This window comes from Chiloscyllium plagiosum, chromosome 24 (assembly GCF_004010195.1).
Source record: "Chiloscyllium plagiosum isolate BGI_BamShark_2017 chromosome 24, ASM401019v2, whole genome shotgun sequence".
Lineage (NCBI taxonomy): Eukaryota > Metazoa > Chordata > Chondrichthyes > Orectolobiformes > Hemiscylliidae > Chiloscyllium > Chiloscyllium plagiosum.
Genome location: NC_057733.1, coordinates 30,705,342 through 30,732,530, shown reverse-complemented (window position 1 = coordinate 30,732,530; position 27,189 = coordinate 30,705,342). Strand labels below are relative to the sequence as shown.

Sequence of the window (27,189 nt, the reverse complement as noted above, 5' to 3'; positions counted from 1 at the left end):
AGCTTTGGAGAGGTTGCAGAGAAGATTTACCAGGATGTTGCCTGGAATTGAGAATAGGTCGTACGAGGATAGGTTGGGAGTGCTAGGCCTTTTCTCGTTGGAACGGCGTAGGATGAGGGGTGACTTGATAGAGGTTTATAAGATGATCAGAGGCATAGATAGAGTAGACAGTCAGAAACTTTTTCCCCAGGTACAACAGAGTGTTACAAGGGGACATAAATTTAAGGTGAAGGGTGGAAGGTATAGGGGGATGTCAGGGGTAGGTTCTTTACCCAGAGAGTGGTGGGGGCATGGAATGCGCTGCCTGTGGGAGTGGCAGAGCCAGAATCATTGGCGACCTTTAAGCGGCAATTGGATAGGTACATGGATGGGTGCTTAAGCTAGGACAAATGTTCGGCACAACATTGTGGGCCGAAGGGCCTGTTCTATGCTGTATTGTTCTATGATCTATGTTCTATGTTAATTTTAATACATCCAGGACTCAGATAAAGTTGTAACACTCCCAGCTTCTGTGTCACCAATCCCTCAATGCCTTGGAAATTAATTGTTTTGATTGGATCTGTGTCCTGTAGGTTCTATTTCTAACACGCACTTAGGTGATCTTGACCTTTCCATCTGCAAATCCTGCTTCACTCAGTAAAATTAGAATAAATGATTGGATTCTCATTGTGCTTAATAATGACAGGTTAATATCTGAAGAAGTTCCAGCTGTCCAAATATCTTTCAGCAAAATAAAGCAAAGAGCTAACGGATGCTGGAAATCCGATACAAAAACAGAAACTGCTGGAGGAGCTCAGCAAATCAGGCAGCATCTATGGGGAGAGAAAGCAGAATCAGTGTTTCAGGACTAATCACCTTTCATCAGAATCGCTGGACCTGATACATTGCCTTTGCTTTCTCTCCCCATGGATGCTGCCAGACCTGCTGATTTTCTCCAGCGTTTCTAACCATGTATCTTACTTGGTGGAAGGTGGGGAAAGACATTTGTGACTTTGCCAATGTTATGCCTACCCTAAAGTGGAACCAGCTTGTCAGGAACAGCCTTTTGACCTGCATACACATACTTGGGATCAGGTCTGCACCATGTTTGGCTTATAACTGTGTAACTAGTGTTTCTCTTCCTTTCATGTCTAATTTGCGTGCTCATTATGGAATTGGACATTTATTGACAAAATGGGCAGGAGAGTGAAGGAAGAAATGCTATCTATCTGGTCAATTGAAAATTCAATATGGATGATCGTATTTTTATTACCTATTTAATTTCCTCTTTTATCTTGTTTCTGCCCCTCTACTGTTTAAAAACATCAGCTCTTATCAACACTCCCAATTGCAAGCTGTATGACTGTGGTAAAAACAACACTTTTCCACTGTTGGGCAACTGGGTAACTGCACTCACCTGGTTCAATTCTCATCTGTGTCTAATCATAGCCAGAGGGTTGATGCTAATAGCTTCTCTTCCCATTCCTAAATCAGTGGCTTTTGTGTTACCTCAAGATCTGTATGATCTTGGAGGTCAGCAGTGTCTGTGACACCTTTTTCCAAAGAAAAGAATGGTTGAGTTTTCAACAAATGAATGTGTGTTAAAGACTAAGTTGAAATTAAAGTTGTCTTTTTCTCTAATTGTTGTGATGGAGGAACGCCAGTATTTTATGATTCTGCCAAGCTTAGAATGATACAAACTGTGAACAGCTGTATTTTTATCTTTTGGAACAAAATGGATTGGGATTTTTAAAAACAAGAGCTGAAAATGTGTTGCTGGAAAAGCGCAGCAGGTCAGGCAGCATCCAAGGAACAGGAGAATCGACGTTTCGGGCATAAGCCCTTCTTCAGAAATGAGGAAAGTGGAATGAGGACTTTCCTCATTCCTGAAGAAGGGCTCATGCCCGAAACGTCGATTCTCCTGTTCCTTGGATGCTGCCTGACCTGCTGCGCTTTTCCAGCAACACATTTTCAGCTCTGATCTCCAGCATCTGCAGTCCTCACTTTCTCCCCATTTTTAAAAACAATCCATATTCAGATATGGACCAGATTTAGTGGGATTTATTTTTATCCAGCTTTGAAAGTGGAACAAAGCCACCAGTGTACCTCCCAATGAAGTTGTTGGGAACTCTGAACAATTTTCAGATTCAGACATCAGTTGACTTACGTCAGAAAGCTGATAGTGTTATATGGGGACCTTGCTGCCCCCTCCTGATTATTGGCATACTGCACTCAACAGGTTGTGGCTTGGCTCAGATACAAGAGGTGAGGTCGGACTGGCAGCGGGCCTCATTCAAAATCTGTGCCCGCTGACCCACCCCTCTCAAAAATGAAAATTTCTAGGCTGATTTGCAGTGACTACCAGCTGACCCTTTCAGCGTTAGTAATTAGACCACTCAAAGCTTCAATATGACTGGGCCTTGAGTGCCAGGTACACACCCTCCCATTTGGGTTTGAAAATGGCAGTCAGTGTCTCCAGTTAATCACTATTTGCATAGTTAAACAGTCTTCTGCCTATTTTGAGAAGAAGTGCTAAATGTCAATTCAGTGGAGGTTGAACTGAGCTCTTGGCTTTACAGATGTGTCTAAGGTCTCCTTTGATTAGTTTCAGCTAATTGTCCATTATTTCAGTCAGGAAATGGACAATCAGATTGCTATCTCTCCATCTGCTGTCTATTGGGATTTTGACTGCTTGGTTTGGGAGACAATTCTAGTTTAACAGACCTTAGGGGTGAAATCAGATTAGGCAAGTGAGGTACATTAAGAAATTCTGCCAAGAGGAAAATGACAGCTATCAAAAGGTTACTGTCATCAGTTTGGCACAATGGATGAATTGCTTGCACATTCCAGCGTTGTTAACAAGTTGTGATGTAATGGATCCATTTATTTGAACTTCATAAAAGTAGTCACCCAGGATGAAGTTTGTCATTTTAAATGTCAGCTGAACTGGAGAATCTCTCAAAATTATGTGGGTCAGAGTTCAAGTCTCTAACTGTTCAGTGAAGAGAAAACACTGCTCATAGAGAAAGGCCTGTTGGATCTTGACAGGAATTCAACCAGAACTTTCTCCCTAATATCTCTGAAATTGTTTAGGCTTAAGCATAATGGTCAAAACGTCTGTTTAGATTACTAAGCTTGTTACATTCTTTATCATTTTATATATCATAGGGTTAGATGATAAATTATAATTGACTGCATCTGCTATTCTGATCATTCACATTATTTGTTGAAAAATATCAATGTATTAGTTGATTTGTAACCTTACTGAACTGCTCATCAATCCACCTTTGAAAGGCAGCAGAGTCTATCATGGGGTCAGTATCCAGTTCACTCAACAAGCAGTTTTATTTTCAATGGCCTTTGATCCGAGTCATGCTGTCATATGACTAATTACTGGGCAGTGAAGGCAAACCCCTGATCATAAAAGTATGTGGGGACCTCTTTCAGGATATATTGGTAATGCTGAATGTATTGAGACTATTCAGTGTAGCTGTTAATTTATAATGCTACCCAAGAGTTCACTTGTTCATTTTAAGGCTACAAGTGAGCAGGCAGTAATTATCTGGGGCATATATTGGTATTTGCAATTGTGGTGTATTCCCAGTGGATACACTGACATGGATTGAAATATGCATCTACATGAAATATGTAATCCATGACAGAAGTCCCTGTAGCAAATACTTTAATTTATCTTATAGCTCTCAGCACTATTTATTGCCAATATCCAGACTGTGTGTGTGTAGATAAGATAGTTGCTAGAAATTTTCAAAGCCGTATCATAAACGTTGATGAATGATTTTAAAAAGTTAGGTGAGTTTTAGTCAAGTAATACGTAGAAATTTAATCATTCCAATTTTGAGGATGTGTCTTTGTGACACTGCTTTCCATCACTATTACCATCACTATTTGTGCAAAGAGTCTTTTAAATTACAATGTATAACATTTAGACAAATTGCTCTCCACAGGTTATTTAGTTTGCAGGTCCAGAGTCCTCCCAAAGTCTTTGTTGCCTTTGTTTATAAGGTTGAAGATGACACCAAAGTTGTTGTGAGGCCAGAGCTAACAACCTGTCCCGTCTCACAGTGTGATACAGAGGCACCGTCTACTGTGGATGGTGAGTGAAATGGGAATGAGTCCGTGTCTATCTCTAGAAAATACTAATAGGCATCTGAAGCCTTTTTATTTATATAAATAAGACTGTTTTCAGATCTCATTGTTTAGAAATTCAGCAGCACTGTTGTACATTTGATTTGATCCCCATGCTCCCTCTGGCACTTGAGCATGATATGCTCTGCAGTTACTGTAGGAGCTGCTCATTTAGGTTATTATTTTACCAGGAACTAAATTGGTTTATTTAGAATTTAATAACATGTATTTTCCACTATATATCTCCACTATGATTTCTAAATTCATCACCAATTAACAACTGCATTCAGTCTAATGAAAGTATCAGACTTGAGTTTCACAGTATACTGTGGAGACCATAGATGTAATTGTGCAGCAACATGTATTTGGTGACTTGATTTTTTAGATTAGATTAGATTAGATTACTTACAGTGTGGAAACAGGCCCTTCGGCCCAACAAGTCCACACCGCCCCGCTGAAGCGCAACCCACCCATACCCCTACATTTACCCCTTACCTAACACTACGGGCAATTTAGCATGGCCAATTCACCTGACCTGCACATCTTTTTGGACTGTGGGAGGAAACCGGAGCACCCGGAGGAAACCCACGCAGACACGGGGAGAATGTGCAAACTCCACACAGTCAGTCGCCTGAGTCGGGAATTGAACCCGGATCTCTGGCGCTGTGAGGCAGCAGTGCTAGCCACCGTGCCACCCAACATTTTGATCTCTTTACAGAAATCTCTTTCCAAAATACACACAACAGTTGCCTTCTTTTTTTGCCATTTTATTTAGCTGTTTTGACATTTTATTTTATAATGTACAGCAGCCAGGACTAACACACATTGCCAAGTGTGGAGATCCTAGTTAATGATTCTATTTCTGCCTTGTACAGAGGATTTATTCCTAACATAATTTTTCGGTTATGGTGACTCCATTTTGTTTTTATCCAGTGAGTTTCAAGAGCCTAAGACAGTCCAAATGACAGGCATATGAATCAACTAATTATTTTCAAAAATCTTTACTTGTGTTGATTCAGGCTTGGTATTGCATAGCCAAGAAAAAGGATCTTGCCTTGACATTGGTGTCAGTAATGAATGGACATCACTTGTAAATGTATTGCATGTCCACCTTCCCACAGACCTTCCATGGGCCTTTACTCTGTAAGATGTGTTGAAAACCAAAACAAAATGTCATTCTCCAAAGAGAATCTAAGCTCTGTGAGAGCGGGGGGAAACAAACAGCCTCCAATAAGAAATGAAACTTTGAAGGAATGACCCTCCAAATTTACAAAATTACATTTTCAGTGTCAGAGAGGCTGTTGGTAAGTAATTAAGATTTTAACACTGCTAGTTCCTATTGGACAGGTGGCTGGAGGGCTCCTGAATATAGAATATTGAATAATGCTCAGAGTTGGACTTTGCTGAGTCCATGCTGATTTGGAACTCAAGACTGGGCATCCATAAGGTGCTGTGAGCATCAACGGTGACTGGGCCGGCATGGTGGCTCAGTGGTTAGCACTGCTGCCTCACAGCGCCGGGGACCTGGGTTTGCTTCCAGCCTCAGGTGACTATCTCTGTGAATTTTGCACATCCTTCCTGTGTCTGTGTAGGTTTCCTCCGGATGCTCCGGTTTCCTCCCACAGTCCAAAGATGTGCAGATTAGGTAAATTGGCTGTGCTAAATTGCCCATAGTGTTCAGGGATGTGTAGGTTAGGTGCATTAGTCAGAGGTAAATATAGGGTAGGAGGAATGGGTCTGGATGGGTTACATTTTGGAGGTTCGGTGTGGACTTGTTGGGCCGACGGGCCTGTTTCTATACTGTAGGGATTCTAGAGGAAAAAAAAACAGCAGCAACCTCACGGCCTTCCACATTCCCCACTCAACCACTACCATCAAGTCAGGGGGTAACCCTGGTTCAATGGAGAGTGCAGGAGGACATGCCAGGAGCAGCAACAGGCATACCTGAGGATGAGGTGTCAACCTGGTGAAGCTACCAAACAGCACTACTTGCATGTCAAACAGCATAAGCAGAAAATGACAGACCTAAGCAATCCCACAATGACAGATCAGATCTAAGTTCTGCAGTCCTGTCTCATCCTGTTGTGAATAGTAGTGGACAATTATACAAATCACTAATGGAGGAAGGGCCTCCATAAATATCCCAATCCTCAATGATACCCAACACATCAGTACAAAAGATATGGCTGAAGCATTCGTAACAATCTTCAGTTAGAAGTGCAAAGTGGATGATCCTTATGTGCCTCCTCAAGCGGTCCCCAGCATCACAGATATCAGTCTTCAACCAATTCAATTCATTCCAAGTGATATCAAGACGCAGTTGGAGACACTGGATATTGCAAAGGCTATGGGCCCTGACAACATTCCGGCAATAGTACTGAAGATTTGTGCACTAGAACTTGCTGCTCCTGTAGCCAAGCTGTTCCAGTACAGTTATAACACTAGTAACTACCTGACAATGTGGGAAATTGCTCAGCTATGTCCTGTACACACAAAGCAGGACAAATCCAAACTGGCCAATACCCCCCATCAGTCTGCTCTTGATCATCAGTAAAGTGATGGAAGGTGTCATCGACAGTGCTATCAAGCAGCACCTGCTCAGCAATGTATCTGCTCATTGACATTCAGTTTGGGTTCCACCAGGGACACGCAGCTCCTGACTTCAGTACTTGGTTCAAACATGGAGAAAAGAGCTGAATTCCAGGAGAGAGGTGATAGTGACATCAAGGCTGCATTCGACTGAGTGTGACATCAAGGAGCCCTGGCAAAACTGGAATCAGTGGGGATCGGGGGGGTCAAAGTGTCCACAGGTTAGAGTCCTATCTGGCACACAGGAAGATGGTTGTAGTTGTGGAGGTCATCTCGGCTGCAAGACATCTCTGCAGTTCTTCAGGGTGGTGTCCTAGGTCAAACCGGCTTCAGCTGCTGCGTCAATGATCTGCATCCATCATGAAGTGAGAAGTGGGGCTGTTTGCCAATGATTGCACAATGTTTAGCACCATTCATGACTCCTCAGATACTGAAGCAGTCTATGTTCAAATGCAACAAGATCTGGACAATATCCAGATTTGGGCTGACAGGCAGTGATCATCTCCAATAAGAGACCATCTGATTACCAATCTCTGACATTATCATCACTGAATCCCCCACTATCAATATCATTGGGGTTACCTTTGACCAGAGTTAAACTGGACTCATCACATAAACTCAGTGGTGACAAGAGCAAGACAGAGGCTAGGATTATTGCGGCAAATAACTCACTTCCTGACTCTCCAAAGCTTGTCCACCATCTACAAAGCACAAGTCAGGAATGTGACGGAATAGTTCCCACTTTCCTGGAGGAATGCAGCTCCAACAACACTCAAGAAATCTGAAAACAGGACAAAGCAACCCACTTGATTGGCACCACATCCATAAGCATGCACTCTGTCCACTCCGATGCTCAGTAGCAGCAGAGCTGTGTATTATCTGCAAGATGCAATGCAGAGACTTACCAAAGAAACTTAGACAACACCTTCCAAACCCTTGACCACTCCCATCTAGAAAGACAAGAGCAGCAGATACATGGGAACACCACCATCTGCAAATTCCCCTCAAAACCACTCACCATCTTGACTTGTAAACATATCACCATTCCTTCAGTGTTGCTGGTTCATAATCCTGGAATTCCCTCCCTAATGGCATTGTGGGTCAACCTTTGGCATGTGGGCTGCAGTTGTTCAAGAATCCAGCTCCTTGTGAAAGACAACTGGGGGTGGGCAATAACTGCTGGTCCACTCAGCGATATGGATATCCCATGAGTGAATTTTTAAAAAAATTCCACGGTGGCCAGAACTGCTTCAGATTACTTTGGAGAATAATTAGAGAGATTCTTAAACAAATTTAATCACTCTTGGGCTATTTAAAAGGTTCATCACTAATTGTTTTACCTCATGTTCTGTACTCTTGCAGTGCTAAAACCGTTATCACTTGCAGAAGATAATGCCCTTGTTCAAAACTTTATTCAGAACAGTGCTCCATGGGACCCTGAGGGATGGACAACTTGGTGAGTCTGTGTGCTAACAACATGTTTGTGGATTGAATGGGCACACAGTGATGTTCAATTACAATGACCATAACATGTGACATTGGCTGTGATTTGTTCATGACCTTACATGCACTTTGGGGTGAAACATTAATCCTGATTATAGTATAAACGGTGTTTGTGAAAATTAATTCAGCTCCCTTCACCTAAAATTAACAATGGTTGACTATTTGGGTGAAGTCAAAAAGTGTGGTGCTGGAAAAACACAGCCATTTGGGTGGAGCTCTGTTCCAGTTGTTCCACAAAATTTCTCGGTTTTGATGCAATTGATTTTCCTTTTTCTGTTATCAATGCCACTGGGTTTTAATTTCACAGAAAAATTGGTAGAATCACACAGTCGGTTCCTAAAGCATTAGAAAGAATTCAGTGTGAGCAATAATGAATCTGTCTCCTTGTGAGTAGTGATCATACCAATAATGTCAAGAGAGGAAGTAAAAATTGTTTAACACAAGAGTTCATTTTGGGTCCGACATCAAAATGAAAAGCCTCCATAATGCCTCCAGAGGACTGTTGTGATGCGTACAAGATGCAGTCCATCACATTTCATCTTGTAGATGGTACACATTGCTGCCTCTTTACCCTGACAGGAGAGGGAATGAAAGCTTCAGTGGGGTCTTGATCAAGTGGGCTGCTTGTTCTGGATGGTGTTGAGCTGCTTGAATGTTGTTGGGATTGCACTAATTGAGGCAGTTCGAGAGTATTCCACTGTACTCCTGACTTGTGCCTTGTAGATGGTGGACAGGCTTTGAGGAGTCAGGAGGTGAGTTATTTGCTGCAGGAATCATAGCCTTTGACCTGCTGTTGTAGCCGCAATTTTTTTTTGTGGTTGGACAGTTAGGTTTATGGTCAATAGCAAACCCTGGATGCTGATAGTGGGGGACTTAACAATGATGTGTTGATAGTTAGGTGGAGATGGTTATTTCCTAGCAATTGTGTGGTCTGGGTGTTACTGGCCTCTGTCTCAAGTGTGAGTGTTCTCCTGTTCTAACTGCATGGCAGGCACAAACTGCTTCATTATCTGAACAATTGCAAATGAAGCTAAATACTGGGCAACCATTGGAAAACTGTCCCATCTCTCACATTCTGACAGAAGGAAAGTCAGTTTTGATGCAGATGAAGCTGGCTGGTCCTGGGAAACTCCAGCAAGAAACAAAAATTGGTGGAGTTGTGGATAGTGAGGAGGATTGTCAGAGGATACAGCAGGAATGGGCATGGGCAGAAAAATGGCAGATGGAGTTTAATCTGGACAGATATGAGGTGATGCATTTTGGAAGGTCAAGTACAGGTGGAAATTATACCTTGGACGGTAGAACCATTAGGAGTATTGATATGCAGAGGGATCTGGGTGTGCAGATCACTGAAGGCAGGTAAATAAGATGGTAAAAAAAGCCTATGACATGCTTGTCTTCATTTAAGTATAAGGATAGGCAAATTATGCTGCGGCTTTATCGAACTTTAGTTAGGTCACACTTGGAATATTGTGTTCAGTTCTAGTCACCGCATTACCAGGAGGAAGTTGGTGCTTTGGAGAGGGTACAGAAAAGTTTTACCAGGATGTTGCCTGCTATGTGGGATTTTAGTTATGAAGAAAGGTTGGATGGACTGAGTTTGTTATCACTGGAGCACAGGCGTTTGAGGGGCGACCTGATTGACATTTGTAAGATCACAAATGGTATGGATAGAGTGGTAAGTATGAAACTTTTTCTCAGCGTGAACTGGTCAATTACTAGGGACAGGACATGGGCTCAGGGTGGGTGGAGGGGGTGATGTGGAGTTTAAAAGAGATATGCGAGGTAGGTTTTTCACATAAAGGGTGGTGAGTGCCTGGAACATGCTGCCAGAGGAGGTGGTGGTAGCAGACGCAATAGCTGCAAGAAGCACCTGGACAAATACATGAATAGGAAGGGAATAGAGGGATGCGGATCCTGTAAGTGAAGACAGTTTTATTATAGGAGGGCAAAAGGTGTGGGCACAGGCTTGGAGAGTCAATGGGCCTATTCCTGTGCTGTAGTGTTCTTTGTTCTTTGTTCCCTGCAGCAGTGTGCTGGGGCTGAATTGACTGGACCTCCAACAATCTCAACCACTTCACTTGGTGCAACTTGTGACTCTAGTTGGGCTCCTATTGGTTTTTAATTTTGCTAATGCTCCTTGATGTTGTACTCAGTCAAACACTATCATAACATCAAAAAACAGTTGTCCTTGCCTTGTCTTATCTTTGAAGCAAGAGTGTAATAAAATCTGGAGCTGAGTGGAATTCAAGCTGAGCATCAGTGAGTAATAGTAGTAACAGAACCAGTGTGTAAGTGACACTTGTTTGCATGTCAATGGCACCTCCTATCCTTTTGTTGTTGTTTGACAGCAAACGGAGTTGGATTTGCCTGGGACTTTGCGATTAAAAATAAATGTGGGCAATATTCCACATTGTTGGATTGATGGGATTGCATCAGATTAGCTAGGTATCCATCTAGTTCTCTGGCATAAATCTTCAGTACTACTGCTGTGATCTTACCCATAACTTAAAAATACGGAGTAGACCATTTAGGGCAGAGATGAGGAGAAGCTTCTTCACCCAGAGAGTGGTGGCTGTGTGGAATGCTCTGCCCCAGAGGGCAGTGGAGGCCCAGTCTCTGGATTCATTTAAGAAAGAGTTGGATAGAGCTCTCAAAGATAGTGGAATCAAGGGTTATGGAGATAAGGCAGGAAGAGGATACTGATTAGGAATGATCAGCCATGATCATATTGAATGGCGGTGCAGGCTCGAAGGGCTGAATGGCCTACTCCTGCACCTATTGTCTAACCTTTGCTGTATCCAGTGCACTTAGTATTTCTTGATATTACATGGAATGAAGTGATTGACATTTGTGATGCTGGGGACCCATGGAGGTTACTGAGGTGGTTTATCTACTCAGCATTCCAGGTTGAAATAGTTGTCTGTTAATACACTTGTGGGGCTGTGTAGGCATGTTTATGGAGCTACCCTAGTTGTTTTAATGAATTGTTGCCATTTTGACTGAATGTGATGGAACTGCATGCTTTTGATTTGACCTATCAGTTTACAGATTGGGAGGCTTTGTGCAATGTACTCTGCGTTTGCAGTTTAGCGTGCGTGTGGTCTTGTATTATAGCACAGGCTTGCACTTTGATTTTAGGTGCATTTCATGCTGCTTCTGGCATGCTCTCCTGTGCACCACCTCATTTATTGAGAATTGGTTATCCAGCTTGATGGTAGTGATAGATTGAGGGATGTTCTGGGTTGTCAGCTTACAGATGGTAATGGAGTACAATCCTGTTACTGCTGATGGTGCAGAGTGCTTCATGGGTGCCCAGGTTTTAGCTGTTGGATCTGTTCTGAATATATCCCACTTAGCCCTGTGGTAGTAACACATAACACAGAGGCAGCTGCCCTCCATGTGAATATGGAACTTCTTCCACAAACATTGCATGATGGTCACAGACTTGGACAGATAGATTGGTGAGAACATAAACAAATAGGTTTTTTCCCTTGTCTTGGTTTTCATCAGCAGTCTGGCAACTATGCCTTTCAAGTTTTGGCCAGTTTGGTAAATAGTATGACTGCTAAAGCATTCTTGGTGAGGTATATTCAAGTTCCTCACCCTTCTGCTGTCGTTTTCAAAGTGGAGACTTAAGTGGTTTGGAGTCAATGTTGAAGGCTACCTTGGCCATTCCTGACTGACTGTACCACTGTGCTGCCACCGAGAGGATCTGCCCTACTGGAGAAGGCATACTCAGAGATGGTGATGGGGGAGTGAGGATCATTAGCCAAAGGTGTGATTCTGTCAATGTGATTTTGTCAGGATTTTGTTTGACTTGTCTGCAGAACAGCTCTCCCAGTTTCTGCTGGGTTAATTAAGAGTTAACCATATTACAGTAGATCAGGAGTCCTGTTAATGTCAAGATTAAGTAAGGATGGCAAGTTTCCTTCCCTACAGTTGTTTTGAAGTTATTTTTGACCATCTGATTGCTTTACGGTCACCATTTAATTCCAGATTTCCATTTAATTAATGGAACCTAAATTCACAAACTGCTGTGGTGGCATTGGAACTCAATATTTCAAGGTTAGCAGTCGAGGGTTTTAGATCAACATAGCAAAGTGATCATGTGACTGGTTATCAGACCAAGCAGAATTTATCGCCTTGGCATTGTGGAGCCTTGTCATTTGTAATGCTTTTGTCGAAACAATAGTGGCTTCCTTTCAGAGTAGTTTGTTACCTGTGAAGTGCTTTGGAATGCCTGAGACATGAAAGGTACTTTAGAAATGCAAATTTGTTGATTATGATTTTAGGAAATTTCTGACTGCATTTCAGTCACTTTAGTGTTTGCCTGACCATTTAACCTTTGCAGTCTGGATAACCAAGACTGGGATTTCAACATAAGGGCAATTGTGCAAAATCTTTTTAAATAAAGAATCTGGGTAATTGCATGCAACACAATATTGAAATATTTCCTCCGATTGCTTTAATGACATACATTTGAAAAGAACTACATCAGCATCAATTCTAAAACTTACAGAAGTATAGTGTGAAATTACAAGTCACTGAAGCTGAACCATAACTGGCACCGTTGTTCCAGTAGACTTTGTATGAATACCTATTGATGCTGTATATCAAAGTGCGAAGGAAGTCAGTGTGCACCTTGTACATCATCTTCATGTATAGTCATATGTGGCCTGTGTGTCTTTCCTTTCATGAACAGGCATCAACAGGATTATAATTAAAATGGTTAATAAAAACAATGCAATAAATGACCAAATTTTTTTGTAAATGCTTGAATGATAAATATTGTTTAAGACACTGAAATAATTCCCTTTCGTTCTTCCACAAAATGCCCCATGATTGTTTACTTTTATTTCATTGGAGAGAAGGAACTTCTGCTTTTTAACACTCTAAATGACAGCAGTTCCTCTGACAGTGTAGCCTTGTCTCAGTGCTGCACTGGAGGCTCAGATGAGATAATGCCCTGCGGAGCTGACTCTCAGGTGAAAGCTGGTACTCACTAAATGAGTGCAAGTTCTTTTATTTCCTTAGCTTCTGCTATTTTCCCTTCCTAGTTCTTTACCCCATTATTCCTTCTGTCAAAGCATCAATCACCGCGATACAATTGTAAGGATGGTGTCAACCTTCAGGCATTACACCCAAGCAGCCATACTTTATTTCTGAAGCTAAGTAAAGTATATTGCAGCTGCACCCAATCTTCATGGCTTCAAGTCAAGAAGGAATCCCTTCCCACGATCAAATTTGTCTTTTCTGAGCTCACTTTGCAATTTAGTGCAGTTAACCATGTTTGATCACTTTGCAAACCAGTAAGGAACCAATCTTTGTTTCACCTCTTTACTTGAACCTCTTTACTTTTCAGCTTCTATCTCTTAGAGCTGACAGATTGCATTCTTCAGGATATTTCTGTCATCATTACTCGTCTGCTGAAGGATGAGCAGGATGTACAGTTTCAATGCAGAATTGGAGAAATCAAGGTAACCTCAGGACTTCTGTGCATTAAAAGACATTGCAGAAGAATCACCATTAAATGCTGTAACATTCGCTATCTTTCTGAATGTACAAGTTGTGGTGCTGTGCAATGGTGGTCTGTTTGCTGCAAAGGTACCCATGTATGAGAGTCATTGACTTTGCAGATCCTGTTTACACAGCAGCTATGGTGTTTGATCTTTGCTGCTGTGATCAATTAAAGTGCATGACATAAATATGATAGAATAACGGTTCCATTTCCTCACGACTGTTTATATAGACCATCTGCAAAATCAAAAGGTTTCAAATTATGGTCATGTCGGTGGACTGATTTAAGTCCTCATTTGTTTTGCTCCATGCAGTACAACTAGGCAAATGCGTCAGAGTGTAATTTCATACTGTCTGACTCGTGTAGTGCTTGAGGGAAGGAAGGTACTTTGCAAACGCTGAGGAAGATTGAAAATGTTAAACATTCTATTGATCAAATGTGACACTTTGGGAAGGTATATGGAGCGGATCATTTGATTACATCATCATATGACAACCAGGCAATTTAACTCCATTTAAACAGATTTCTGTGGGAATCAGCTCCCGGCCAATCATTTATTTCCAACTAGTTCTGCACTGTCTGCACTACTTGTGCACGGTTTGCAAAAGCAGCGCGCCGGTTTCAAATCTGCATTTTACTTTTAGAATTGTGCAAACGATTGTTACTTCTCAAACAAAAAATCTACCTGTAGAGGACAGTGATAAAATGAGAACCATATACACAATCAACTTGAAATTAAAAATGAAAAGATTCAAAAATATGCAGTCATCACATCTTCAATCATTTTCAATGTTTTGCCAATTATTTTAAATTTATTGTTGATCCAGTTGCCAGAGGACATGGTTTCTCTCTAAATATTGTATCAATAGCTCTCATAACTTTACACTAGGTCTCTCCTTAATCTCCTCACTAAGGAGAGCAATCCCAGCTTCTCCGAAACTCTCCATCTAATTCAAGGTCTCTCATTCTTAGTAACCATCCTGAATAATCTCTCCAAGCCTTAACATCCTTCTTACAATGTGATTCACAGAATTATACACACTACTCCAGCTGAAGGCTGCCAGTGATTTATAAAAATTTAGATTGTAAATGGGGCAGGGAAGAAAAGATTGATTTGAAGGTGATTCATACCTTTCTTGCTAATGTCTAAGAGTAAAGCAAAACTTATTTTGTTCTTGTAAAAGGTAATTAGTGGTACACCAGTAGGTAAATGAATGTTGTGCTTTGTTTAAGATACTGGACGCTGCGAAATTGAGTGTGGAACAGAAGCCAGTTGAAAATCTTACTGTCTTTGACATTTTGTGGAAAAAGGTGCCTGGAGCTACAGATCACTTGCATCTGAGTGCCACGTTGCAGTGGACCTACCCTCCAAACACAGCAAGTTGCTTCAAGATATACTTTCGAGGACTAAGCTACCATAAAAACCAAAATGTTACAGACTCTGAGCCAATATATATTGGTCGAACAAATGCAAACCTTTACCGTGTGGTGAATTTGCAACTTCCCAGTGCTCCAGCTGGCGAGCCCTGTCGAGTGGAGTTTCTGATTCAGCCACTGACTCAGGCAGGTTTTGCATTACTTGAGTCGACGTGTGGAAGGTTAACTCTCAATTACACTCAACCTCCTGAAATCAGTAACACACAGTAGCTTTGCTGTCTGAAAAGATAATAAATTCAAAGTTCTGTTGATTTCTGTTTTTGTGTGTGTTCATGACTGGTAATGTCCAGGAGTTGCTTTGCTTTTCTGAGGCCAGTGGAACAAAGTAACCTCATCACCTTGCAATCCTCCAAATCACCTTCTGGTCTTGGATATCATGTACTGTGTGCATTCTTGCAAAATGGGAAGGTGGTGGCATGGTAGCATTGTCACTGAACTAGTAAACAAAAGACCCAGGCTAATGCTCCAGTGGTATTGGTTCAAAACCCACTAGGGCATTTAAATTCAGCTCATAAACCTGGAACAGCACTGTCGGTCTATGGTAGTACAGCAAGTGGACTTCAACAGTTCAATCAGGCAGATCCCCACCACCTTCTCAAGGGGCAACTAGGGACAGGCAGTAAATGCTGGCCCAGCTAGTGACGCCCACATTCCGGGAATAAATAAACAGAAAACTACACCAAAGAATTTGCATTTAGATAGTACCTTCAAGACAGCAAAACAACTGAAGTCACACTTCCCACAGTAATTTATGATCTGAAGTCAATGAGAGTTTCTTGAGTCTAGAAATCTTTCTGGTTTATTATCTTGTCTGAAATAATCTATTGTAGCTAGCACTGTAGATTCATACAGTGGAGGCTGAGCTATAAAATAGGAGCTGAAAATGTCATCATGGCAACTTTGCTCCTCCTCTGCCTATTTCTTTACTGCATCTCTTAACTCTTTGGTTAGCAGGCAATAACAGCTTATGAACCAATCAACAAAATCAAAAATTGACTCACAAATGATCATGACAGATTAACTTTAGTGGGAAATAGGTGTTGGAGGAGGAAGAAAAGCTTCACAATATTCCTTGGAATGACAAAACTGATAATCTTTAAAAGACACTTGGGAGGAATTTGCAAAGTTATGTTCTGTGTGGTCACAGAGTTCTTTCACGTTGTATTACTAGAGTTAGACCTTGGTCCCCCACGAAAAGTGGTGGTGAGGGAAGTGAGAGAAAGAAACACTTGAAGAGATTATAGAGGGTTGTTGTTGGCTGCAGCGGGACATTGACAGGATGCAGAGATGGGCTGAGAGGTGGCAGATGGAGTGCAACCTGGATAAATGTGAGGTGATGCATTTTGGAAGGTCGAATTTGAAAGCTGAGTACAGGATTAAGGATAGGATTCTTGGCAGTGTGGAGGAACAGAGGGATCTTGGTGTGCAGGTACATAGATTCCTTAAAATGGCCACCCAAGTGGACAGGGTTGTTAAGAAAGCATATGGTGTTTTGGCTTTCATTAACAGGGGGATTGAGTTTAAGAGTCATGAGATCTTGTTGCAGCTCAATAAAACTTTGGTTAGACCGCACTTGGAATACTGCGTCCAGTTCTGGTCGCCCTATTATAGGAAAGATGTGGATGCTTTGGAGAGGGTTCACAGGAGGTTTACCGCGATGCTGCCTGGACTGGAGGGCTTATCTTGTGAAGAGAGGTTGACTGAGCTCGGACTTTTTTCATTGGAGAACAGGAGGAGGAGAGGGGACCTAATTGAGGTATACAAGATAATGAGAGGCATAGATAGAGTTGATAGCTTGAGACTATTTCCCAGGGTGGAAATGGCGAACACGAGGGGTCATAGTTTTAAGCTGGTTGGAGGAAAGTATAGAGGGGATGTCAGAGGTGGGTTCTTTACACAGAGAGTTGTGAGATCATGGATTGCGTTGCCAGCAGCAGTTGTGGAAGCAAGGTCATTGGGGACATTTAAGAGACTGCTGGACATGCATATGGTCACAGAAATTTGAAGGTGCATACATGAGGATCAATGGTTGGCACAACATCATGGGCTGAAGGGCCTGTTCTGTGCTGTACTGTTCTATGTTCTAATCTGCACATCCCTGAACGCTATGGGGTAATTTAACATGGCCAATCCACCTAACCTGCACATTTTTGCTCTGTGGGAGGAAACTGGAGCATCTGGAGAAAACCCACACAGACACAGGAAGAACATGCAAACTCCACATGGGCAGTCACCCGAGCCTGGAATCGAACCTGGGTCCCTCGCACTGTGAGGCAGCAGTGATAACCACTGAGCCACCCCAAAAGACTTGCATTTATATAACACCTTACCCCACTGGGCATCCCAAAGTGCTTTAGTGCCAATGGAATCTAGGCACTGCTGGAGTGTTATAAGTGCAGCAACCAATTTGTGCACAGCAAGCTCCCCAAAACAGCTCTGTAATAATAATCTGCTTTTGTACTACTGAATGAGGAGTAAACATTGGCCAAGGATAACTGCCCGTTTCTTCTTTGTAGTCATGTCCTGGAAGCTTTATATACAGAACAGAGGGAGGTTCCTAATTTTGTAGCTCATCTGAAAGTGAGCGAGCCTCCAACCATGCAGTGTCTCTTCACTGCAGATTTAGAAGGTCAGCACAGTTTTTGTGTGCTTAGTTCCTGAAGTGAGATTTGAACTCTTGACCATTTGGCTGCAAGGCAGGAGTGCTACAGCTGACACCGTGGGCCCACTTTCTGTACATCAGCCTCACTGCAGTTGGTGGAGAAGATAAAAAGTGCCTGATGGGAAAAGACTGGCACTTCTTGCAGTTTCCACCCACAGACAGCAGGAGGCAGAAGTTTCCTCCAGGACACAGATGGATTGTAGAGTCTACCCGCGTGCTGGATGACACTAACTGCTTTTCCTGGCTGACATTTTCACGTGCTTGTGCGCATTAATGAATTGAGATTTTTTTTTTAAAAGGAGGACAGAATGCTGTTTGCAAACAAACCACACGCTGATTGTCTTTGTCTTTGAAGACAGCCCCCCCCACCCATAGCTGTTACTTGTATATTAGTTTTATTGAGTTACAAGTGTAGGATATATTTGCAAAAGTAATGTTACCAGATCCAGTAGAGAGAGGTGACTGGTGGTGGTATAACCTGAGGGTCACCATACCTCAGACAGGGGGAGGGATTGAGGAGGAGAATCCTTCAGACCCTTAGTCAGTGTGGGAATTGAACCCACACGGAATAATAAATAAGGGTGTGTGACCTATTGCGAGTGACCTGCCCAACTACATGGCTGTGTGGACTGGTTATCATGGCGACTGGGGCATCAGGTTAGGTCCTATTGAAAATCATGTGGCAGATTCAGCACCTGAGAACAAGCCATAAGACAGCTGAGCTCAGAGCCATTGCAGAAAGAAATGTATGTCCAGGAGAGAGACTTTGGAAACTGGGAGCAGTGGAAACAGTGATTCTGTGCTAAATACAGACCAAATCCTGGCAGGGGCTCATCTTTTGATCAAGGAGATGGGGCCCGAGGAGATTCTGCCTAGTGTGGCTGGGGAAAGGATCACCAGAGTGTTCTGTGCTGCTGCAGTCTGCTCAGAATTTTTCGGAAGACTGAGGGGGAGGATGTTTGATGGTCACTGGATGTTGCAACTCAGTGAGCAGGGAGAAGAGAGCCCTTTAAAAGCTCAGAATAACTTTGGACTGATGGCTGTAAACACTGAGGTTATCTGGGGAGTGTATTGTTGGATAGAAATGTAACATTATCAAAGCAGTGGACAGTGCATCAAAGATTAACCCGCCTTCATCCAGATCCGCAACTACAGGAGATCAGCGCAACATAAGCCCGAGTGGGAGCTTCAACAGATTTGGAATTTTCCATAGGATTCCATCTCCCCAGCCCCCTCCCCCCACTCCCCAAGCCATCCTCCCTGTCAGTGCCATTTGTAGCATTTTTACTCTAGGACTGACTTGACACATGCAAAGACTTCAGCCTGGAATTACTCTATTCTACACAGGGACGTTGCACTCTAAATGAGAACAAGAGACCATGCTTATGTATTCACTCCCAAGCTGTTATATCAGTTCCACATGAAGAGGCTGTCATCAATTGATGGGGTTGGTGCAAGACAGCTGGTAAACTTGGCAAGTCTTGTTCAGTAGATCTCATGGACTCACTGGCTGACGTCTTCAAGGGAAACAAAGGAACATTTTAGACACTTTCCTTTCACAATAGAGATAGAAACCTTCATCCAGATACCAGATCTAATACAATGAAATGAATAATCTTGAAAACAATTAGCAACTCTGCTGGAGAAAAGGTAAAATCACGAACATTGTCTGGATAATCCTCTGGTGGTGTTCTACCAAATGACCCTTTCGCTCCAACACCTAGTCAGTCAAAGAGCCATTGCCCCCCATCATTAATCTTTATGTTATTGCTGAAAATGATATATTATTGAAGCTTTTTCTTTTGCACTCATCAGGGTAAAGGCAGGAAAGCCACATTTCAAAGGAAACAGAAATTTATGTTACAGGAGAGAAGTGATGATTTGTTGGCAAACAAAGTACAGCACAGAACAGGCCCTTTGGCCCACGATATTGTGCCGAGGTTTAATCCTAATATAAAATATAATAACTTAACTTACACACCCCTCAACTCATTGCTATCCATGTGCATGTCCAGCAGTCGCTTAAATGTCCCTAATGACTCTGCTTCCACCACCACAGCTGGCAACGCATTCCATGCATTCACAACTCTCTGCGTAAAGAACCCACCTCTGATGTCTCCTTTATACCTTTATACATATTTCTCCTAATATCTTAAAACCATGACCCCTCGTATCAGTCAATCCTGCTCTGGGGGAAAGTCTCTGGCTATTGACTCTATCTATGCCACTCATTATTTTGTATACCTCGATCAGGTCTCCTCTCTTCCTCCTTCTCTCCAGAGAGAAAAGTCCGAGCTTATTCAACCTTTCTTCATAAGGCAAGTCCTTCAGTCCAGGCAGCATCATGGTAAACCTTTGTTGCACCCTCTCCAAAGCCTCTGTATCTTTCCTATAATAGAGCGACCAGAACTGGACACAATATTCCAAGTGTGGTCTCACTAGAGACTTGTACAGCTGTAGCAAAACCTCACAGTTCTTAAACTCAATTCCCCCGTTAATGAAAGCCAAAACACCATATGCTTTCTTAACAACCCTATTCACTTGGGTGGCAATTTTGAAGGATCTATGTACTTGCACACCCAGATTCCTCTGTTCCTCCACACTGCCAAGAATCCTGCATTTTATCCTATATTCAGCATTCGAGTTCGACCTTCCAAAATGCATCACTTCGCACTTATCCAGGTTAAACTGCATCTGCCATTTCTCAGCCCAACTCTGCATCCTGTCTATGTCGTACTGCAGCCTGCAATAGTCCTCAATACTATCAACGGCACCTCCAACCTTTGTGTCATCTGCAAATTTACTAACCCACCCCTCAACCTCCTTATCCAAGTCATTTATAAAAACTACAAAGAGCAGAGGCCCAAGGTCAGAGCCCTGTGGGACGCCACTCACCACTGACCTCCAGGCAGAATACTTTCCATCTACAATCACTCTCTGCCTTCTGTCAGCCAACCAATTCTGAATCCAGATAGCCAACTCTCCCTGTATCCCATACTTCCTGACTTTATGAATGAGCCTGTTGATTCTGTGGTCAAGGCATAGCCATGGAGAATGCACCAGGGAATTGTTATCTCTTAGACTTTTATTTGATTAAAAAAATGTCCCTACCTCCAGGATAGGTCAGGTCTTTGTGTATGAAATATACATAGCTTCCATATATATATAGCAAACATAACCTGACTGATAATCCTGAATTGGTCATTATTGTGCACTTGGGATTATTCAGCAAGTATTTTCTAACTGTAGAAGCCTTTCTAACTTTAAACCTATACATTTTATAATTAAACAATGAGACCGTTAAAGAAAGTGGGCGAGAACAAAGGCACAACATGATTCTTCTCTTTTCTTCACGGTCTACAGCATAGAACAACTCTGGAGTGTTGGCAACACTGACATAGAAGGAGATTGGTAGTTGTATGTTACTGAAATCAACTAATGGGGCTGGGACATTTTGGCCCTTTCTTGTGAGCCTGGTTAAAAGGATTTGGATGTAAACTTTGCAATTATTCAAATTTATGCAGGATTTCAAGCTTGATGAACATTTACCATCATAAGTTTACCGTCTTACTTTAATATATCCTACCATTTTTGTTATTTAAAAGCACAGTTAAATTTAATATCTGAAGTAGTTATACTGTGTCACTGGGGAAGCTGCAAACTGGGAACAGAATGCAAGAAGCAATTGGCAGAATTGTCAATATTTGTAAAAGTGCTTGATAACTGGATCCAACTTTAGAAAGAATAGCATCACATGATTCATGGAAGGGTTTAATAAAGGTGTCTATTGTAGTGTTTTTGATTTGGAAAAACATCTACTCCATGGTGATTAATAGTCAATAGTCTCAGCAAACTGTTCACATGACCTCGTAAATAACGAGTGCAAATATTGAACAGCTTATTAATTGTTATATGAACCCCAGGGTGAAATAACAGCCTTGAAATTGCTGCAGTGTTTGTTTTTGAAGAACAGTATTTATGTGATGTTGTGGAGATAGTTTTATTCTATCCTTGGTCAGTTAATTTTTATAAGGCAGCAGATGTAGCAGTCCTTTAAAATGACTACTTTTAGAATCCAATCTTTCCCTTGTGCATTTGTATCTTTTTCTTTTAACATTAGCAAATACCAAGAGGACTCCATTCACAGGAATTTTGCTTTTGTGTTATGACTCCCTCTGCTGGATAATGATGTAATTGCAACATTCCATTTGAAACTACCTGTCTCAGTGCCCATATAAAATACAGGGCATCACAGAGAGAGTTAACTGAGACTGGCCACAAGAGGTATGTCTCACCTACTAGATATATGCACACCATCAGATGAAAGAAGACCTGATGATGTACAATGAAGGAGGACCTTCAAGAATAGACAGGAGCGGAAGAGAATTTGATGGACTGGGGCTGGTGGCAAAGTTTTGTTGCCCACCAACCTGCACAGGAGCATAGGAGTGAAGCTTAAGTAAAGCTATAGCTGTGGTGCCAGAGTGCAGGACATCTCCAACCTGCTTGAAAGGATATTGGAGCGGGAGGGGGAGGATCCAGTTGTTGTGGTCCATGTTGGGACTAACAACAGAGGCAAAGCTAGGGTGGAGGACCTGTTTGGGGAATATCAAGCACTAGGAAGGAAATTAAAGTACAAGTGCCTGAACCACATGCCAATTGGCACAGGGATAAGAAAGTTAGGGGAGTAAACACGTGGCTAAGGGATTGGTGTAGGAAAGAGGGATTCCATTTCATGGGACATTGGAAGCAAGGGTTGGGGGGATCTGTACCAATGGGCCGGTCTCCACCTGAATCCATCTGGAACCAGTGTGGTGGGGAGTCAGAGTCGGGTTTCAAAGACAGAGTTTATTGTACAGGAAATACCGGAGATCTGGGGAGAGAAAGCCACCAACAGCACAGTGGTCAGCTGCGAGTCTTCTCTCAACACAGAGCACATGTCAAGATACTTTTATATATTTTGTGATATAATAGGTCAGTGATAAGGTTCTTGTCTCTGTAACATAGTTTGTTCATTGTAAACATTGCAGAATCGTTGATAGTTTTGGTGCAGTCATTGCCAGTACCAGTACAGCCTTTGTTAATTTAAGTTCAGTCATTGTCAGTTTCAATGTCTGCGCGGAATTCCTTTGCGGTAGTAATGGGCGTTAATCACTCTTCCTGAGAAGAGACGATTACTGCAGCCCTGGCTATATCACTTTTTATTGAGTCTGTATCAAACCGTTAGCATTTCTATAAGAGGTGTTGGCTGGACCCAGACACTTTGGCAGGCAGTATACACTACTCATGTGTATTCCCTTCCCCCACCTGCCTTAAACTAATCAGCTAGGTTGTGTGTGCATTGTGCTGGCATTCTGGTGGCCCCAGGCAGTGCCTGTGTTTGCTCTGCTGTCTCTGTGGTCTGGTGCCATCTAATGTGTCAGGTGGCCAACTTATGGCCCAGCGGCCATCTTGTGTGTCCGTGTGCCTAGTGTCACCCTGCCCCATGCCATCTCCCACTTCACTCTCCCCTTTGTAGTCAAGGAGAAGACTTTGGAGATCTCCCACAGACCACCCAATTTACATGCAGAGGTAAATCATCTCTAGTAGCTCCTACAGCCGAGGGGTATCATGGAGTATCAATTTCACTGGGGGCTCTTCTGTGGAGACACTCGCTGCTGAAATAATTTTCGTCAGTAGAGCTTTAAACACCTGAGGCCCACACAGAATACCAGCATGAGTGCAATGAGGGGAACTATCCCGTGTGCCAAATAGGGTCCCCAAGTTTTACCTATCAACCAACTTAGCCAGCTGTCCATAATTGTGACTCCCTGTCAAAAATTATCTAACTGGTCTTGGATATTCTTGATGGCTTCTGTAATGTTGTAAGAGTCATCAATAACATGGGTGATACAATTGTCACCAAGAATTGTACAAACTCCCCCTTGCTGTGCTAATTGATAATTCACCACGTAATGGTGTCTGCTGTGTGTAGCGTCTGAGTTCAGCAAACTCTGTATTACTTGCTTCCAGAGCTTTAGAAGTATTGTTGCCTAAGATAGTTAGGCCACACACAAGGTAATTACGGTTTTTAGTGCTGACCCCTGCTGCACTCCCCCAAAGATAGAGATCCCAAGAAATCATATCCCCTTGATGATCCCAAAATGGAGGGGACCTGCCAGTCAGCACAGAACTCCTGACTAATGGAGCGGGTCACTATCCTCATCTGAACATGTCCCCTGCTGGGGCATAGTACAGTAAGGTCCTTACCGCAAACAGGTTTGGGAGATCTGGGGTGTCTGTCCCTTAAATAGAAAAACAAATTCCTTTGTCACTTAGTAACACAGATTGTCCTGTCCTTCCGTCTGTTTGTCCACCCATGTTGCCCCTGATCCCCCGGGTGCCCACCCCCCCCCCCCCCAGCTGGTAAGTATCGAACGGGTATGTCTATGTGGCAGAGCTGACATGGGTGCCATTGCACTGACCACATATGAATTGTCTGCCCATGGTCACATTCAAGCATGCCTGCCTGCTGCAGGTGCAGGTAAACTGTCCTCTGGTGACTGTACAGTGCTGATAAGTGCACTGTGTCTGGACGCATGTGTCATTTTTGGGAACAAGGGCAGAAATGCATCTCCACCCCTGCCCTGTGAAACAAAGTGGGAAATTACCGGGTTTTAAATGGGTCTACCCTTCCCTAGGCTAGGGGGCCCGGCACCATAGGCTGGTGGTCCTGCCCAACTACACACATCTGCCCTGGAATCCCTGTTTGTATTTTCCTATCTGCCCCTTACAAGGCACTCCTTAATGCAGCTCGCGAGGGGTCCACACCAGAGTGGCCACAAATAGGGATTCTACTGATCGCGCCGGTGGGTACCAGACAGTTCAGTTCCCATGCAAACTTAGGTGGGTTTTATAGACGAGGTTATCCTCAAATCCTGACATGCTCCCGATAATCACGACACTTAAACACAGTGAAGTACGTGCAGGCAAATACATTTTGCAGTTAAATAAAGTTATCAGTCAAAGTGTTTGTTTTTGTCAGGAGCTGCAGTTGTGCTTCTGTGATTTGTTGTGTGTTTTCAGTATTCCCCCCAGGATGACAGTCTTGTCCGCTGCTCCTGTCTGCACCTGGGGAATGGTCAATGACATTAGTTTGGTCACAGGAGTCTTTAAATAGTTTTAGTTGGGTCCAGTGTTTCCATGTGCATTTCCTTTAATATCTAGGCAGGCACGGGTGTCCCCACTTATTACTACATCGTATGGCCCATTCCATTTCGGGGTAAAGCCCGATTTGTTGGGCAGTGCTCACACAAGGACACTGCTTCCTGCTGCTGGGACCTCAGGGAAGATTTAGAGTTCCTCTGTCTTGTCCTTTTTGTCCTGTTTATCAAGTACAGATTTCTGCATCCCTTTCAACTGGGTGCTTGATTCTATCACATATCGCCGAATTTTGTCTTGGTGCCACCTGTGATGATTGTCTCTGGTAATTGCATTGCTCGCCTGGTAGTTAACTCATGGTGTTAGCCCGGTTGCCTGATTCGTGGAGGCTCTTAATTTCATTAATATGGCTGGCAGCACTTCAGCCCATGTTCTGCGTGAGGTTTGCATAGCTTTAGGTAAAGTATTTTTGATTGTTCTATTCATTCTCTCTACCATCCCTGAGCTTTGGGGGTGATAGAGAATGTGAAATTTTTGTCTAATGCCAAGTAATTGGCAGCAGTCTTCATGACCTTGTTTGTAAAATGCATCCCTTGGTCAGAGTCGATCTGGAGGGGCACCCCCCCCCCCCCCCATCTACTGGACATAACAGTTTCTAACGTATCATTTACCACAGCCCATCCTGTTCGGGGCGACCCTGCTACGTATTTTTGTGACCCGTCCACAATGAGGGTCTCCTCAGCTGTGTCTAGGGGATATCCTTTCCTCTCCCCCTATCTTCATCCCCATCTATATCCCCACAGTTGTGCAGTTCCCCTGCATCTAGAATTCCCTCAGCTGGGGGCGTAAAAGAACTTTTACCCTTCTCATATTGGAGATGCCCCTCAGTTTCCTTGTGTTTAGCATGGCAAAAACAAGGACTGCAGATGCTGGAAACCAGATATGCTGTTCTTTACCAGCACCACTCTAATCTAGAATTGTGTTTAGCATCTCTACTAGGGTGTGTTTAGTGTGGATCGGTTCAGCCAATTTTGTGAACTCGGGTATAAAGCTCCGACTGTAGTTGAATAGCCCCAAGACCTTCCTGACTGCCCTGACAGTGGCAGGTTGCGGCATCTGTTGAATTGCCTTCTTGCGGTCGTTGGGCATTTCTTTGAGTTCTGGGATGTAAGGTGTCCCAGCTATGAGACTTGTGTTTTGTCAATTTGTGCCTTTGTTGGGCTAACTTTTAACCCTGCAGTTGCCAATTCTTGTAATCCTCGACATAAAACTTCCTGGTGTCCTGACTTGGACTCTGAAGCTATTAGGATATCATCCACATATTGGAGGGCAGTGCTACCCTCTGGTAAATCGAATCTCTTTGGAATGTTACTCATCACCCTGTGAAAAATAGTGGGGCTGTTGTGGAACCCTTGTGGCAGGAGGGTCCATGTGTACTGCCTGTCCCTTACTATAAAAGCAAATTTGTTCTGGGACTCAGGGTATAACAGGATAGACCAGAACCTGTTGGCTATATCTAAAACAGCAAATATCTTATGATCGGGGGCCAAGCCATTTAAAATGGTGGAGGGGTTGGTTACAATGGGGTGCAATTTTGGGGTGACATTATTTCGTCCTGTATAATCAATGGTGAGCCTATAGCTCCCATCAGACTTTATTACTAGCCATGTTGGGGAATTAGTTATACTTGTGGGTTTCTTTCAGGATTCCCTGTCTCACTAGTCCTTTCACTATGTCCTCAATTGCTTTTTCTGCTATGGGTTTTATTGGGTATTGCTGGTGGGGCTTATGCTCCTGTCTGGGAACCCTTACCTGGTCTATGTTAACTAGAACTGTATCTAACTTTGTTTATGCTCCGGCTCCAGGGACAGAGGCGCTGATGGCTCCGAATCCCCCTTTTTCAAGGTTCCAGTCCCTACTGGTGGCTATAACCTCTTTAATAGTTTCAAGGTGACTTGTAAGTTTCCCAATCTCGGTCTTTTGACCGTCCTATCTGGGCCAAATTAATTTCCCTTTCGCACAATGGATTAGAACATTATATTCTCTCAGGAGATCATTGCCCATTATGGTGCCCTTGTTATTTCATGGGGATATATAGATGTTGTTTATTTCTATGAGGGTAGTTTTGCTTAGGTAAGCTGGTGTTTTATCCCCTCCTACCCCAGTTAAGTGAATCATTTTGTTTGTGTGAGGTAAGGGTAGGTTTCTGATG

At 42.9% G+C, this 27,189-nt stretch overlaps 2 protein-coding genes across 2 annotated transcripts in view; one reads left to right on the top strand and one right to left on the bottom strand.

Annotated features, from left to right (window-relative positions):
• The window catches only part of engase (endo-beta-N-acetylglucosaminidase), a 61,884-nt gene extending 46,458 nt beyond the window's left edge, over window positions 1-15,426 (top strand). Inside the window, exons 11-14 of the mRNA XM_043714672.1 lie at window positions 3,945-4,093; window positions 8,077-8,170; window positions 13,583-13,697; window positions 14,972-15,426. Of these exons, the coding sequence (XP_043570607.1) occupies window positions 3,945-4,093; window positions 8,077-8,170; window positions 13,583-13,697; window positions 14,972-15,385 (772 nt within the window). The 3' untranslated portion in view covers window positions 15,386-15,426. The remainder of the gene's footprint in view (window positions 1-3,944; window positions 4,094-8,076; window positions 8,171-13,582; window positions 13,698-14,971) is intronic.
• Window positions 1-27,189, bottom strand: part of rbfox3a (RNA binding fox-1 homolog 3a) — a 1,786,123-nt gene that overhangs the window by 78,654 nt on the left and 1,680,280 nt on the right. The window lies entirely within an intron of this gene.